This window comes from Protomyctophum parallelum (assembly GCF_964188405.1).
Source record: "Protomyctophum parallelum genome assembly, chromosome: 2".
Classification (NCBI taxonomy): domain Eukaryota; kingdom Metazoa; phylum Chordata; class Actinopteri; order Myctophiformes; family Myctophidae; genus Protomyctophum; species Protomyctophum parallelum.
The window spans coordinates 54,215,733-54,231,967 of record NC_139699.1 but is presented as its reverse complement, the minus strand read 5'-3'; the positions used below and the strand labels follow the sequence as shown (position 1 = coordinate 54,231,967).

The 16,235-nt window shown below is 43.4% G+C and overlaps 1 protein-coding gene across 8 annotated transcripts in view; it reads left to right on the top strand.

Moving 5' to 3' along the window:
* Positions 1–16,235, top strand: part of myo5aa (myosin VAa) — a 116,475-nt gene that overhangs the window by 49,932 nt on the left and 50,308 nt on the right. For all 8 annotated transcript variants that reach the window (XM_083759476.1, XM_083759475.1, XM_083759471.1 and 5 more), the window contains exons 9-14: positions 3,199–3,305; positions 4,814–5,079; positions 7,366–7,447; positions 8,198–8,338; positions 10,259–10,384; positions 13,837–13,920. In XM_083759476.1, coding sequence (XP_083615602.1) covers positions 3,199–3,305; positions 4,814–5,079; positions 7,366–7,447; positions 8,198–8,338; positions 10,259–10,384; positions 13,837–13,920 — 806 coding nt within the window. The remainder of the gene's footprint in view (positions 1–3,198; positions 3,306–4,813; positions 5,080–7,365; positions 7,448–8,197; positions 8,339–10,258; positions 10,385–13,836; positions 13,921–16,235) is intronic.

The following is a 16,235-nucleotide window of genomic DNA, read 5'->3' as shown; positions in this document are numbered from 1 at the left end:
CAGGAGTAGCATTTGGTACTTAAACCTTATTACACTTCTATTTCTTTCCACCCAGTATTGGTGTATATCCACAAAAATAGCAGGAAAAACGAGCAAAAGAATAGTAGGGGTCCCTAGACAGACCGTCATTTACAACTCAACAAAAGCTTAACTTTCACTTCTAATTTGTAGAGAATGACCTATAGAACAATTTTAGTTCAAGAGGCAAGTCTACAAATTAAATAAATATATATCTTTGCCAAATTTCCAAAATGGCCAAAATCGGAATTATGTTTATTTGAAAAATGTCTTTATTTTCTTATATTGCTGTTTTTTCTTTGTTTTTCTTTCTATATCAAGTTAATCCTGTGTGAGGAATCAACTGGATTTCAAATATTAATGTTTTGAAGAATCTGATATAGAAACAAAATAAAGATGGCTGCCAATGTACATTGAATTACTACATTACGCCTAACTTCTATCCTGTTGAACCTAGATTGGTGATGTTGGTGCCTATACCTATAACAAAATACATACATAAATGGATGCACCTGGGACGTATCCTCAGTGATGTATCCCAAGGTCATCAGGGTTTCGGGTCTCGCAACATCATACCCCTCACTCAGGTGACCCAGCCGGGAGTGATCAAGTCCCGACTTACGTCCCAGTAGCTACCCTCGATAAGTCCCATTAGGGAAAAACCAGGGCCACACAATCCATTCCTCCTGAACTACTCTGCCGGGACTGGGAGGTACCATTCTGGCACATGGAAGGACTAGGCTCTGTGAGTTGACACCTGTCCGGGCCCCTCCTACGTCTCACCAGGTCCACTCCTGCTCTCACCAGGTCAGGCCCTGTGCGTTGCACCAGACTCCCAGCACCAGGCACTTTATTCAGGAATGGTGGATTCTCAAGCCGCAACGGTTCCGCAGGCCCCACCTTGCCCTTGGTGGTGCCGCCGGCTCCGCTCGAGGCTTGCATGGCCCTCCTAAAGGCCTCACCGTGGGTTTGTTGGGCTTCTTCCTCACGGAAGACACAGGCTGGGGCGCTAACCCATACTGCTCCCGGGTGCCGTCTAATTTCCGGCTGCCACCCGTCTCTCCGGTGGTCACCAGACTATTCCTGGTTGTCACTTAGTCTATTCCTATGAGTCCTATGTTTACTGTATACTGTAGCTAGCCTTTAGTTTTAGTCTGTGCTATAGGCTACTGGTTAATGCTAGCTCATACTATTGGGATGTAGTACTTTGGCCACTTAATTATCCCACATGACTATCCATATTCATAAAAAACACACAAAACAGGATCCTTCATGAAGTGTTTAACTTTTTTGCTTACCTTCAAAATATCAATAACACAAGAGAGCAATCAGTGCAGCTCATGCTCTTCTGCAGTATGCTTAGTCTTATAACTAACAAGCTACCAAGTCTGAACAATTAAGACACCTGCTACCCTGCCCCCTATAGTGGCAGTACATAGTATAACTAATTAAATAAAATAAACAAATATAACACAGGAGTGGTGTATTATATTCCAATATCTAACTTTAGTTCCCCACATATGTACTGCATTGTCTCATTTGTGTGAAATATTATATATTGTCCTATTATATATATTTTGTTTTTATACAATTAGTCATTCATGATAACATAGGTATAGGCACCAACATCACCATTCTAGGTTCAACAGGATAGAAGTTAGGCGTAATGTAGTAATTCAATGTACATTGGCAGCCATCTTTATTTTGTTTCTATATCAGATTATTCAAAACATTAATATTTGAAATCCAGTTGATTCCTCACACAGGATTAACTTGATATAGCAAGAAAAACAAAGAAAAAACAGCAATATAAGAAAATTAAGACATTTTTCAAATAAACGATTTTGGCCATTTTGGAAGTTTGGCAAAAATATATATTTTTTTAATTTGTAGACTTGCCACTCGAACTAAAATTGCTCTATAGGTCATTATCTACAAATTAGAAGTGAAAGTTAAACTTTTGTTGAGTTGTAAATGACGGTCTGTCTAGGGACCCCACTACTAGTTTTTAGCTAGTTTTTCCTGCAATTTTTGTGGATTTACACAAATACTGGGTGGAAACAAATATTATATGTGTACTAAGGTTTAAGTACCAAATGCTACTCCTGATTGTGAATCCATACATATCTCATATGTTCAGATTGGATAATTTAATCAAAAGTTACAACAGTTTACATATTTTGGTAGGGCTGATGTCGTTGGCACCTGACTACGCCCCCTATAGGCCAATTATTTTATTTTGGTGATTGCCACTCGAACCAAAATGGTTCTATAGACCCTCACCTTCAAATTAGTACTGAAAGTGAAACTTTTACATGAGTTGTAAATGACAACTAAATTTAACATGGAGACGGAACCCCACTACTATAGCCAACCAGCCAGTAGACAGATGTCAACAGTTAAACTGTTTAATTGCGTCAAGCTTTGTACAGCATGAATGAGTGGTTTGTTTGCCGTCGGCAGTGCTAGAAGGTCTCATGTCACCTGACTACAGTCAAGCAGCTGTTCAACTCGGCTCATTCCTTTCCTGTGTAGACTATATGGAGACGAGGTTGTGTGTTTGTTTGTGTCTTATTTTTTATTTTTAACGTAGTGGAATTGAAGGAACGAACGAATGAATGAAATGTAAATGTGACGTGTTGTACACAGTTGTATTCCCACTCCGGCCCCAGTGCCCCGGCCAGCACAGGGGCTTAAAAAGGTTTATCACATGGCTTGGTTGAATGCTTGATTCTGATTGGTCAATCACTTAATTCAGCGGTGAGTTATCTCATCATAATGACCGCTCCGCTGTATAACAGACCTCTGCCTAATCAAACCCTCTGAGCACCAGCTTTGCGGCTGCGCCCCGCTTGATTTACTGCTGTTTCCAACATGACAGCCATGTAAACACACTTCCTTGTTTTCTGACAGTGCTCCAGCCCTGCAGCTGGCCAGACGCAACAAGCGCGAACTTATGGAATACCTTTTTAGTTTGTGTTTTGGGTCAATGTATTAATTTATGTTAGGTAGACATGTAATAACTCCAGGGAGTGTAACCACCTCGGCTTTGCCTCGGTGGTTAAACTCCCTGTCGGTGAATTATCTCCCGACAATGACCACCTAGCCAGATATTATCCCTTACATAACAACGTATAAAGTGTGTGTGTGTGTGCGTGTGTGTGTGCGTGCGTTGCGCAGGTATCAGTGAGTCCAACCAGATGGGGTTGTTTCAGGTCCTGGCTGCCATCCTCCATCTTGGCAACGTGGACATCAAGGACAGAGATTCAGACAGCAGCACCATCCCTGTGAGGACACACACACACACACACACACTCACACATCATACACTTAGCTGTTTTATTTTATTTATTAAATATATTTTTTATCCCACGATTTTCTAACCCATTTTTCACCCCTGTGTCAATCATCTAATGTGATCCTGGGCCCTACACACCCTCCACCAACCTAGTCCCCATATATGGGGGACAAGGGGAGAGCAACGGACTTGAACTCATACTTCCTTCATGCCTGAGTGTCCAAGTTGCTCCTTTACACCTGACAGGGGGGAGTTTCCCTGGTTGGACGTAGCGCGGGGAAGGAACACGTTATTCCAACCAGTTCCTTTCCCCTCCATCAGGCGCCCCGGCTGGCCAGGGGGAGGCAGTTTAGTGACCAGGATTACTGCATGTTTTTGTGAGAGTACCTACCCTAGGGGACACGGGGAGAACATGCAAACTCCACACAGAAAGGCCCTTTCGCCAACCCCGCCTTCGGGTGTGGGCACTGATGACGCGGAGGAGGAAACACGCCGCCAGCACCCACAGCGTCCCGAGCGGGAATCGAACCCAGGACCTTCTGCACTTAGCTGTTTTAACACAGTCACACTCAAACATCATACACTTAGCTGTTTTAACACAGTCACACTCACACATCATACACTTAGTGTTTTAACACAGTCACACTCACACATCATACACTTAGCTGTTTTAACACAGTGCTTCTCAAACAGTTTTCGTCTCGAAATTGTTTTTGGCATTTTATCATGAACATTCGTGAGGTCCAATTATATGAAGCTAAGTTGAAAAGTGGTGAAGTGGTCCTTTAAATCCCCCATTTGTAAGGAACATGCATTTGTGGGATGAGTAAGTAATCTCTGCCAATGAGCAGCTGTGGCTCAGGAGGTAGAGCAGGTCGTCCAATGATCCGTGGATCAGCGGTTCGAATCCCGACTCCTCCTGTCTACATGTCGAAGTGTCCTTGGGCAAGACACTGAACCCTACATTGCCTCCAGTGGTTACCACCACTGGTGTGTGAATGTGGGAAGTGAGGACGCTGTTGTCGACTGTTCGCCGCTTCACCTCCCAATGAATGAATGAATGAATGGACCATCGAAAAGTGCTTTGAGTAGGCACGTAGTGCATAGAAAAACACCTTATTCTGCTGTTGCTATTGACTGTTGTTTTGAGCTTGCTACCCCCAGGTGCCCAACGTACAGTACCTGGGCTTATGGGTACCCCACTTACCCCATGTTTAGCATCCCATTCTAATAGAGGTCTACTAGAATGGGATCCTATGGGGAGACACGAGCCCCCTCTTTATTTATGGAGGTTTGGAAAAACCTCCCTAAATAAAGTGGGGACTCGGGCCAACATGTGTACGGTAACAATTATGGTAAGATTAGTGGAACTGGAGGTCTGTTAGAATGGCCAATACGAAGCACGTTTTCTTAAATCGTTTTTTTAACATTTAAAAGGTAATTCTGACGGGAGTGCCGTTAATAACGAGATCCTTCCCCCCTGTCTGTCTGCGTCAGCCAAACAACATGCACCTGACGGCGTTCTGTGAGCTGGTGGGCGTGTCCTACCAGGACATGTCTCATTGGCTGTGCCACAGGAAGCTGAAGACGGCCACGGAGACGTACATAAAGACCATCCCGCGCCTGCAGGCCACCAACTCGCGCGACGCTCTGGCCAAGCACGTCTACGCCAAGCTGTTCAGCTGGATCGTGGAGCACATCAACAGGGCCCTGATCACCAACGTCAAGCAGCACTCCTTCATCGGAGTCCTCGACATCTATGGGTGTGTGTGTGTGTGTGTGTATTACTTTACTGTACTGCTCCTTTTTATATCTTATCTATAAATGTCTCTGTACGTACGTAATCCACGTAACTCGAGAACAGTTCGCCCCAGGCAACTTCAAAACCGACACATGCGTTCCACACCCCCCACAGGGAGTGTGCTGCCCCGGGCTCTGCCCCTGCCCCGGGCTCTGCCCCTACCCCTGCCCCGGGCTCTGCCCCTGCCCCGGGCTCTGCCCCTACCCCTGCTCGGGCTCTGCCCCTGCCCCGGGCTCTGCCCCTGCCCCGGGCTCTGCCCCTACCCCTGCCCCGGGCTCTGCCCCTGCCCCTGCCCGGGCTCTGCCCCTGCCCCGGGCTCTGCCCCTGCCCCGGGCTCTGCCCCTGCCCATGGTCCATACAGTATTATGGAGCTGGTCTGCTCATATTTGGGCATGGCTGAGACAGAGAACTCCATAAGCTGGCCTGTTCTGACATCACAACACTCCATATTTGCCTGACACAGAACTCCATATATAGGAATAAAGGGACACAGACAGATGGGTGTAAACGGGTACTCTGCATTTCTGGTTGTCCAGAACCAGCACAAAAGCCTCATTTGGCACGCTTGACAAAGAACTCCATATATGGGCATGAATGGGACACATACAGTACATAATAACTGGGTGGGCATGCATTTCCGGTTGTCCAGAACCAGCACAAAAGCCTCTTATATCTGCCCGGGCTCTGGACCTGATCACTCCTACAGTATATCTCCATATGGATCTGGCCTGTTCTGACAACGCTCTAGTTATTAAAAGAAACAATTAAAATAGTGAAAATGGCTGACTCTCCGTTTGTAGATCGTCTATTTTCACTAGTACTTGTGTAACGACCTTTTATGGAGTCTAGAGGCTAAGTAAGGAGTAACACACGGTGCCACAAACACAGGTAACAGGTTACTGAATTAATAATGAGGTATAATAAAGTATACAATGCATAATAAAGTCAAGGTTACAGAAACTGAATAGAAATGTTAAAAGGGAAAGCGTATATCGTCGGGGAGGCCAATGCCAAACATGCTCAACAAGAGTTAAGCTACAGCAACCCAAACAATCTAAACCGCCCTTATTAAACATAAACAATGTAAAAAAAAAAGAGAGAGAATTAAATTAAATGGCAGCACACACGTACCAAGCTTCCCTCGTCTTTTCTTTAAACACTAAGTATTAAAGTTACCTTAAACATAAACAATGTAAAAAAGAAAAGAGAGAATTAAATTAAATAGCAGCACACCCCTACCAAGCTTTCCCTCGTCTTTTCTTTAAACACTAAGTATTAACGATACCGTAAGCACCAAGTATTATGGCATGGGACACAGCCTACACACTACAGACTCAGAAAACATGCAGGAATGAATGCTTAGCTACAAAACCGGGTCCAGCACATGGAGGTGACGGATGGCAAAAGGACTGAAGAGGATCTTTTCCCAGCAGTGGCGTGGTGTCCACACACCGCGCGTGTGACTGCGTGCGATTAGCTGTTGTGGACTTCAGTTAAAGTCCTCCACCAGGTGGTCTGTGTTTGGTGTCTTGTCATTTCCATCTGTCATGTCAGGCGGGACAGTTGTTCTGTCCTGACATTTAGCATATAAGCAATATAAACTAGGGGTGTCAAAAAAAATCTATTCGAATTAAAATCGCGATTCCCGTTATGAACGATTCAAAATCGATTCATAATTTCCTTTTTTGTTTGTTTTTTTGTTACATTTACAGGAGTTTTCACTACATGGTGTCTGTGATATGAAATGTAAGCTCACCCTAATCACAGTAAACATCATGTCTTCAGTCATTTTCAAGTTACTGTAGTCACTTCAGCTGGCTGGAGTAGATTGTGATGAAATCCTATGTATTGAATCGATAATCATTTTGAATAGAGAATAGTTTGAATCTGGAATAAAAATGCTTTAGATTTTTTTTTTTTATCGTTTTTGGATTGAGAATCGAGTTGAATCGAAAAAAATAATGACCCCAAGAATCGGAAACGAATCGTGGGACATCGAAAGATTCACAGCCCTAATATAAACCCAGCTGCCACTGGGGGACTAAAGGGAAAGGAGAAGTGATACAACAACACTAGACTGGCGTACAGTATGTGGGTATCATGTTCATGTCAGGGATGTGAACACAATAGTTCTGGTAAATTCAGTAAACGGTGACAGTGACACCCTACAAGAGTGGCAACAGCTTGTTGACGCGTCGTTGTTTATTCTTTCCATCCTTTCTGTCTCTTCCTCCCTCCTTCCTGCCAGGTTCGAGACGTTTGAGATCAACAGCTTTGAGCAGTTCTGCATCAATTACGCCAATGAGAAACTCCAGCAACAGTTTAACATGGTGAGGTGTGTGTGTGTGTGTGTGTGTGTGTGTGTGTGTGTGTGTGTGTGTGTGTGTGTGTGTGTGTGTGTGTGTGTGTGTGTGTGTGTGTGTGTGTGTGTGTGTGTGTGTGTGTGTGTGTGTGTGTGGGTGGGTGGGTGGTTGGTTCTCAAACCTTTTCATGTCAAGGACCCCCAAAATCATATTTCAAAAATATTTTGTGCCGGGGGCCTACATGTAAACATGTTCACATTAAAACATTTGCACAAACTTCTCGTTTATCTGCTATTTTTGAATAGCTAAAGTATTAAATACGGTTAAAGTGGTTAAAACGATTGTGACACTATATTTACACATTTTGCTGGGGACCCCCTGGTACCCCCACTTTTAGAACCAATGGAGTGTACCACAGCATATTGGTTTCAGCTGTCATTAAAGTCTAAAGCTGAATGCTCTGATTATATCAGAGTGATAATGTGATTACGTGTTTGGTCAGTAATCGGTATTGAAAATGTTTAGGTATCTTCTCTTAATTAATGTGCATCATAATGGCTTTCATCATTACATTTCGGAGTGGGGATGTACAGTATGTACGTACGTCATTGAAGAACATCTACATTTATTTACCTTGAGCAAATGTAACTAACTCTGTCAAATAAGCAAGTATGAATGCATTTTTGCAATACGTCGTGATGCCGTAATGTTTCATACATAAATGGCTAACCGTGTGTGTGTGTGTGTGTGTGTGTGTGTGTGTGTGTGTGTGTGCAGCATGTGTTTAAGCTGGAGCAGGAAGAGTACATGAGGGAGCAGATTCCGTGGACTCTGATAGATTTCTACGACAACCAGCCCTGCATCAACCTGATCGAAGCCAAGATGGGCATCCTGGACCTGCTGGATGAAGAGTGCAAGGTTACCTTCTAATGATACTTTGACATGAACATGACATTATTAGGTTACATTTGTATGCTGTCGAGCAAAAACCTCTTATATCCATATTTTTTACTTAAATGAATGCCCTACTTGATCAAACTACTGCGTCACACAAGTATACACGAGTATCGAAAGTATAGCAGATCCGCAAGCTCAAAACGTGCCATGAAGCGACGTGTTTTGAACAGAGCTACTTTTGCTATTTTCTTTATTTGGAAAAAATGAACAGTTTTGCATGTGGTTTCCACCCGACAGACTATAAACACAATTTTTGCTAAGGAAAATGTATATAGACGTCCTTTCTAATCGAACCCCAGGAGGCCTTGGATGTGTATACACGTTTTTAGGGCTTTTCTTTTATTGATATAAAACAAAACATATTCTTTTTTGGTTGGCCTCTCTTTCTGCACCGTACTCCTTGTGTTTTGCGCATGCGCGCTGCCGTTCACTTCCTTGTTCCTTCCAAGGACTATCTAAAGAGGACGAGAAGCGAAGACCGCACGGTGGACGCCATTGTTGCTCCATGGAAGGAAAGAAAGAATGCGCAGTTGAGACCAGGAAGTTGTACATGCCCAGATTTGTGCATGCATGAAGATAATAGACCACAAAAGTCACTATCTAAGGAGGAATCTAAGACGTGTGTATGTGTGTGCGTGTGCGTGCGTGTGTGCGTGCGTGTGTGCGTGTGTGTGTGTGTGTGTGTGTGTGTGTGTGTCTGTCTGTGTGTGTCTGTGTGTGTCCGTGCCCGTGCCTGTGCCCGTGCAGTGACCTGCATGGGCCAGATGGAGCAGCAGTGTGTATGTGGGTTGTGAGTGTGTGTGTGGTGGAAAATGTGCATTGGAGTCAGTGAGTCCATCTGTTCCTGTACGCCTCCTTGCTGCTTCAACAGTCTACCTGTTACTGCCTCCAACCACGCTGCAGCAACAAAAACATGTACAACATGTACAACACCATCGTCCACATTGATTAAATCAGTGGTTTTCAACCAACTTCACATCAAGGCCCATTATTTATTTGGCAGAGCCACGGAGCACCATTTGATGAGATTCAGCCTCTCCGACTCAAAACAAAGGAATGTTTTTAGTGTCGCTTTTGGCAGATAAAAATAACAATTCTCCTACTGTACATTCTCCAATTATGTAATGCAGATGTTTAACAGTAATTTAACTCTTGAGAGCGTAAAATTAAACCAAATGGTTTAGTTCCTGTACGAGTCGTGAAGTTAGACACTTTCGGCGGTACGTAGTTCTTTACCAGGCTTTATTTCTTGATGTGAGATACAACTGTGAGCGAGGTTACATCACAGACTTGTTTCTGGCTATGTACAGCATATACAGTATGTTGCGGTATGCACGTTCCAGTTAAAAGGTCATCATAGCCACATTGTGCTGCCATTGGTCCGAGTGTCATTAGACCGACAACCTACCTCAAACCCTAACCTAAGCTTAACCTCAATTTGGGGCGGGAACCTATGTTGGTGTTTTAAGCATTATGTTATACTTTAGCTATTGAAAAATAGCAGATCTACAAGCTCATAACGCGCCACCGGGTGGGCGCGCTACGAGCTTGTAGGTCTGATATTTTTGAAAAATCGTGAAAATGTGGCGCAAATTTGGAATATATATTTTTTCAGAGCTCAAATCTGTGATTCTGGGGAGGTCCCTGTAACAACATATTTTCAGATGGGGGTCGGCGGCCAATTACATATAATTTTTGGGGTCCTTGATATGAAATATTGAGCACCACTGAAACATGGGTACTTCATAAAACTGGAGGAAATTTAAAGACATTTTTTAAATTTCGACCGTCGGGCCTAAATGGGTTAACCGCAAGCTGGTGTGCGTTAGCAGATGATTAACATGCACTTGGTGCTTATTATGGTGTGTGTGTGTGTTGCAGATGCCTAAAGGTTCTGATGACTCCTGGGCCCAGAAGCTTTACAACACCCATCTGAAGGTCTGCTCCCTGTTCGAGAAGCCCCGCATGTCCAACCGCGCCTTCATTATCCAGCATTTCGCTGACAAGGTGAGCTGGAATATGTGTGTTGGTGATGAGTGCACGGTACCGTGTGTACATGTTGGTGACCAAGGTCGCGTGTCCGCGTTAGTCCGGTAATTATGGGGTTTTGTTGGCCATTTTTATGGCAAATACTGGAAAATATAATTCCCTCTGGACATCCTGGCCGGTAAAAAAAAACGAAACAAAAAAACTAGTTTTCTCTTTCTCTATATCTTTCTCTCTCGTGCATTCTGTTGCTCGCTCGGTCTTACTCTCACAGTCACACACACACACACACACACACACACACACACACACACACACACACACACACAAACAAACACACCAGAGACACACTTTCACATAGCAGTACGCAGAGCATTATGAAGAGCTTGCTGTTACATATTGTTGTTACTTAGGCTACGTCGTTAAATGCACCTGTTCGACGCTCATTAAAAATGGATGTGTCCGCCTGGCCGCCTTTGTTTTATGCCAGATGTCCAGTCAGTCTGGAATCCTAGCGTGACCTGTGGTTGACACAGCCTCACATGACATTGACTTTGTAGTTTGTCTCCTCTTTGAAAAAGCAAGTACTTTAATTAGTTATGTTCCTAACAAGTACCAAGGTAACAAGTTTAAAGTTTTTTTCTTTGACATGAAAATGTTTGAGAACCACTGCCTTACATCAATCGCTGTTAGTACTCGGCATCCGTCAAGGGAAATTAATCCAGTACACCTTCATTTGTGAAAAGAAACTCATTATCACATCATACATTTCAATCAGTAGTTTGTATTATTATTTTATTTATTTTTTGTTTTGTTTCCTCCTCAGATCAAATCATAGTTCTACAATATCCTGTTTGTTAATGTTGGTGATTTTGTGTTTTTGTGCCTTATGGACTACCCATAACCCATTGGTATCATTGGGATCTATTGGTTCCGATTCTGCTTATCGATTCCCTGTTTCGGTACCAAAAATGTCGTTTTAGATAACAAAAATATAATCATTCAGTGTTAACTGAAGTAAATATTTACTATCATTAGTATTTAATTATTTGTATTGGTAATACCTGAGATAGAGCCAAAGCTGAATTTTTTTTTAAATTAACCTAACGCTATCTAAAACATTGTCAACTTTAAGAAATGTATATAATAAAAAAGAAAACTTGTGAAAACTTTCAATACCCACACAACCCTAGTTGTGGGTTTTGTTAATTGTGTGTGTGTTTATACTTTAACGTTTCCTGTGTTTATGTGGTTGTATTTGTTGGTGTGTGTCCATTATGTTGTCCATTATGTTGTATGTTGGTTCCCATCATGACAACCCTCCCTCCTTCCCCGCCCAGCAGCAGGTAAAACACAGAGCTTTCTGCCAACGCAGGGAGAACCTCTGTCTCTCTACCTCTCTCTCTCTCTCTCTCTCTCTCTCTCTCTCTCTCTCTCTCTCTCTCTCTACTAGTGACCACGATTGAGCCTCTGTGTGTGTGTGTGTGTGTGTGTGTGTGTGTGTGTGTGTGTGTGTGTGTATGCGTGCACACATGTGTTTTGTAATCTATGTTGTGTCTGTAATATACCTGTGTGTGCCTACATGCAAACACCTGCACTAAACGTTTTGCATTCGTATTGGAAGGTGTGTGTGTGGGTGTGTGCGTGTGCGTGCAAGTGTGTGTGTGCGCACGTTTGTGCGCATGCAGGTGTGTGCGCGTTTGTGCGGTGTACTAGATTTCAGATGTGAAATATATTAGCTGCACCTGTTCTTCCAACACACAAGTGTGTGTGTGTTGTGTACATGTGTCTAATATGTTGTAATATAGTGCAACAGGCTTCACAGCCCCTGATGAAGTGATAGTTGACCTAGTATTTCTGGTCTATTTAAAGGTACTTAGTCTCAGTTTACATAAAAATGGGACCGTGGCCACAGTGGGCTTTCCCAAACTTGGGGTCGGGACCCTTTGCGGGGTCCTATCTGTAAATGGGCCCCTTGTGTTAATCGACTGATGTCTAAAGATGACCAATGAAGGACAGCAGGGCAGTATCGGTGCTTAAACCATCATGATGTTACTTATCACCGGCTAGCTTACACCAAGAACTTCCACCATCACAAAATGCAATGACTTTTGAGTGCAGTTCACGGACTACACAGTTAATCTGTAGCTTTAACGCAGTCATTTTCAGTCAATGGGACTCATTCACTAAGCTACATGCTGTGTGTGTGTGTGTGGTAAGCTTGCATTTTGGTTTCTTTTAGAGGTCAGCATGTCTTTCTCGTGGCTTTTAACTTTAACGCTACTGCTCTGGACCATTATACTCTGTATGGCTGCTAAAGTCAAGGCCTTCAGTTTTTCAGTTCCAGTTTTCAGTTCAAGGAGGCGAATTTTGTGACAATCTACCACCAACTAACATAAGTGAGTGTCCATCCGTTACATCTTTTAAGGTCCAACTAAAAGGATGGATCATGGACACTCAAACATGTAAACATTTTTAGTAGGCTAATATATATTTTGATGTGCTCATTTGTAATGCTGCTTGTTTTTTGTATGGGGACGAAAGGAAATTAGCATTCTTGCTAAATCTGGCATATTGCATATTGCATTGTATGTGTGGTGTTCATCGGTATGTGCTGTCCTCCAAATAAACACTTAACAGAATACACTAGTAATAGTAGATATTATATTTTAATATTATATAGTAGCCTAATTGCATTTGTCATATTAGCAGTATAATACATTTTCAGAAGCATATTCCATAAAGCCCTGTATTTCATAAAAGTAAAGGTTAAAGCTGGTTGGAACTAACGCAACAAAAAGTAAGCTAATGCTTATGCTCCAAGGCTTTAAAACACGGGTTCCCAAAGTGGGGTTCGGGGACCCCTGGGGGTACTTGAGGGAGTTCCAGGGGGTACCTAGATCAATTAGAGATAGAAACCAAATGGACCCTTATGGGTCTGTAACTCAGAGAGTGTACAAATGGAACCAAATCATTTGGTTCCATTTGTACACTCTCAGAGTTACATTAACAGTGGTTTTACAATATAAATTGGGGGTACCAGAGATAGAAATGCCATTAAATCGGGGGTCCGTAGCATAATGTGTGTGAAACTGGGGGGTCCATGAATTTAATGTTTCGTAAAAACACTGCTATAGAGCCGTAAATATCCTCTCCTATCGGGGTCACTGGCATAATGTTTTCAAATGGGGGGTCCGCGTGGCCTATAATACATGTTCATTCGGGGGTCCTTGACACAAAAAGGTTTGGGAACCACTGCTTTAAAAGATATTTGTCAAGGTTCCTTACACGCCATAGTGGACTTGACATTTCGAGCCTTGAAACGTTCTATTGTCACTATATACCTCGGCCCGGCACCTGGCTTTTAAGTGAGCGGATGTGTGCGTGCTTCATTGTGCTTTTCTGTTGTTGTTTTAGACGTCGGTTGCCTTATTGCATGTGGTGTCCTGTGTTGTTGTTGTTCTTGCCCACAGGTGGAGTACCAGTGTGAGGGCTTCTTAGAGAAGAATAAAGACACAGTCAATGAAGAGCAGATCAACGTACTGAAGGCCAGCAAGGTGAGTAGAGATATATGCAGTACTGTGTGTATATGTACACACAGTACTCATATGAGGAGAAATAGCTGATCTCTATACAACCTCAGTCAGAGAGCCTCTCACGCCAACGTGTTGTAGATAAGATAGAATGTGTAAAAAAAAATGTATTAATAGATTTACAGTAGTTTTGACAGGAAAGGGGGAGAGAGATGGGGGGGGGGGGGAAGACACGCAGCAAGGGTCGTCGGGATCGGGACTCGAACCTGCGACACGCTGTCAGGCTGGATTACCAGCCTAGGTGCCTGGACCGCTCAGCTGGCCCAGGCCTGTCAATTATTTTGTAAACTAAGAATTTGTTCTTAATCTTGCCTGCCTGGTTAAATAAGGGTTACACTTACAATTTAGGCATTTATCAGATAATTAATCCAGAGTGATTTACAGTAAGCAAGAACAACACATGGTAATGCATCAAATACAAATGAAATAGTCATCAAGGATCATTATACATTTAAAAAGGTTTTCCTTTATATGCTCAGAATAGGGACAGTCAGGTTGAACGCTATGTCCCACCATGAAAATGTAAAAACTCACCCAACGTGACAAATGTACATAACAGAGTAAATGTCAAAATATGCATTTAATGGCCAGTGTTGGTTAGATAGCACCCCCTGCTGTCTGTGTGAAGATGGTGCTAAAAGGTGACCTCTTCATCGCAGGCAATGATAGCATGGTTTAGTGCCTTTAGTAAGAACTACAACACACACACACACACACACACACACTGCAGTATGATGTTCACAAATGCCCTATGTATGACTGTTTGTGTTGTAGACCTCAAGAAGAGCAGACATCGGTAAGGGTTAAAGTGCAGTCTCACGGTTACCTATAACCTCTAACACCACCTCCTAACAGACGCACACACACACACACACACACACACACACCCACACACACACACACACAGTCTCACACACACACACACACACACACACACACACACACACACACACACACACACACACACACACACACACACACTAAAATGGTAATGACCTTCTAATGAGTCTTATAAATATCAAGATAATTAGTGTGTGTGTGTGTGTGTGTGTGTGTGTGTGTGTGTGTGTGTGTGCTTGAGCGTGCGTGCGTGTGCGTCCGCTAGCCGACCTAGTTATGAGAACCACCATGTGTTAAATGTCACTGTATTACTGGTGATGCTCTCACAACTGGCTGTTTTCGACTGCGAAGGGAATCTTCCAGAATCTGAAACGTTCAGGTGATGGAGTTAGCACTGTCCCCACCCTGAGTGGGGCCCAAAGTAGGTTCTGAGAACCTTATGTGAAAGCACTGCCCCCACCCCGAGTGGGGCCCAAAGTAGGTTCTGAGAACCTTATGTGAAAGCACTGCCCCCACCCCGAGTGGGGCCCAAAGTAGGTTCTGAGAACCTTATGTGAAAGCAGAACAAACCAGAACCTGTGAAATACGTCCCACGATGCTCTGGGACGTTGCATCCAGACTCAGAGCAAACTTCATTTGTCAAGAACTCATTATCCCATCATGCATTTCGGATTTCACCTTTTGTTTTTCTTCTTCAGTTAAAATCATAGTCCTATATATATAGTTTTGCAATGTTGGTGATGATGATTTTGTGTTTTTTTTTTGTGTGTTCCTGAGTTGTATACCGGCGTTTTCTTTATTTGTTATCCTTTCCTGTGTTTTAATGTCATTGTGTTTGTTTCCGTGTGTCCCCATGTTGTCCATGTATGTTGGTTCTGTCCTCCATCATGACAACCCTTCCCCGCCAGCAGAAGGTAAAACCCAGAGCGTTGTTCTCCCCAACGCTGGCCCCGCCTTCAGCTGTAGCTCTCGCTGTCCATCTTCTTCTGTCTCAGTTTCTTTTTTTCCCCCCTGTTCGTTCTCTCTCTCTCTCTCTCTCTCTCTCTCTCTCTCAAGACATTGCCTGACTGCACAATAACATTTCCAGGGGATTGAAGTGATTGGTGTGTGTTTGCACGTGTGTGTGTGTGTGTTGCCCCAGGCTTGGCCGAGCATCTATCTATACGGACACAATAATTGTGTCCGTATAGCCCGGCTTCCCTTTACGAAACAAGGCCAATTATTGGCCTTGTTTCGTAAAGGGAAGCCGGGCGGGGAGGGCGGTCTAAAGACCGATTCATAGTTGAGTTTTCGGCTTCGGTGGTGGTGATTAAAAACAAAGAAGGGCTGGGCAGAGAACGGTGGTTTTCTCTTCACCGCAGCTCAGTGACGTCGTGTTGTAGTTGTCTGTGATATCGGTGGTCACCTCATCACCAAAAACTGGACTATGAATGGGCCTT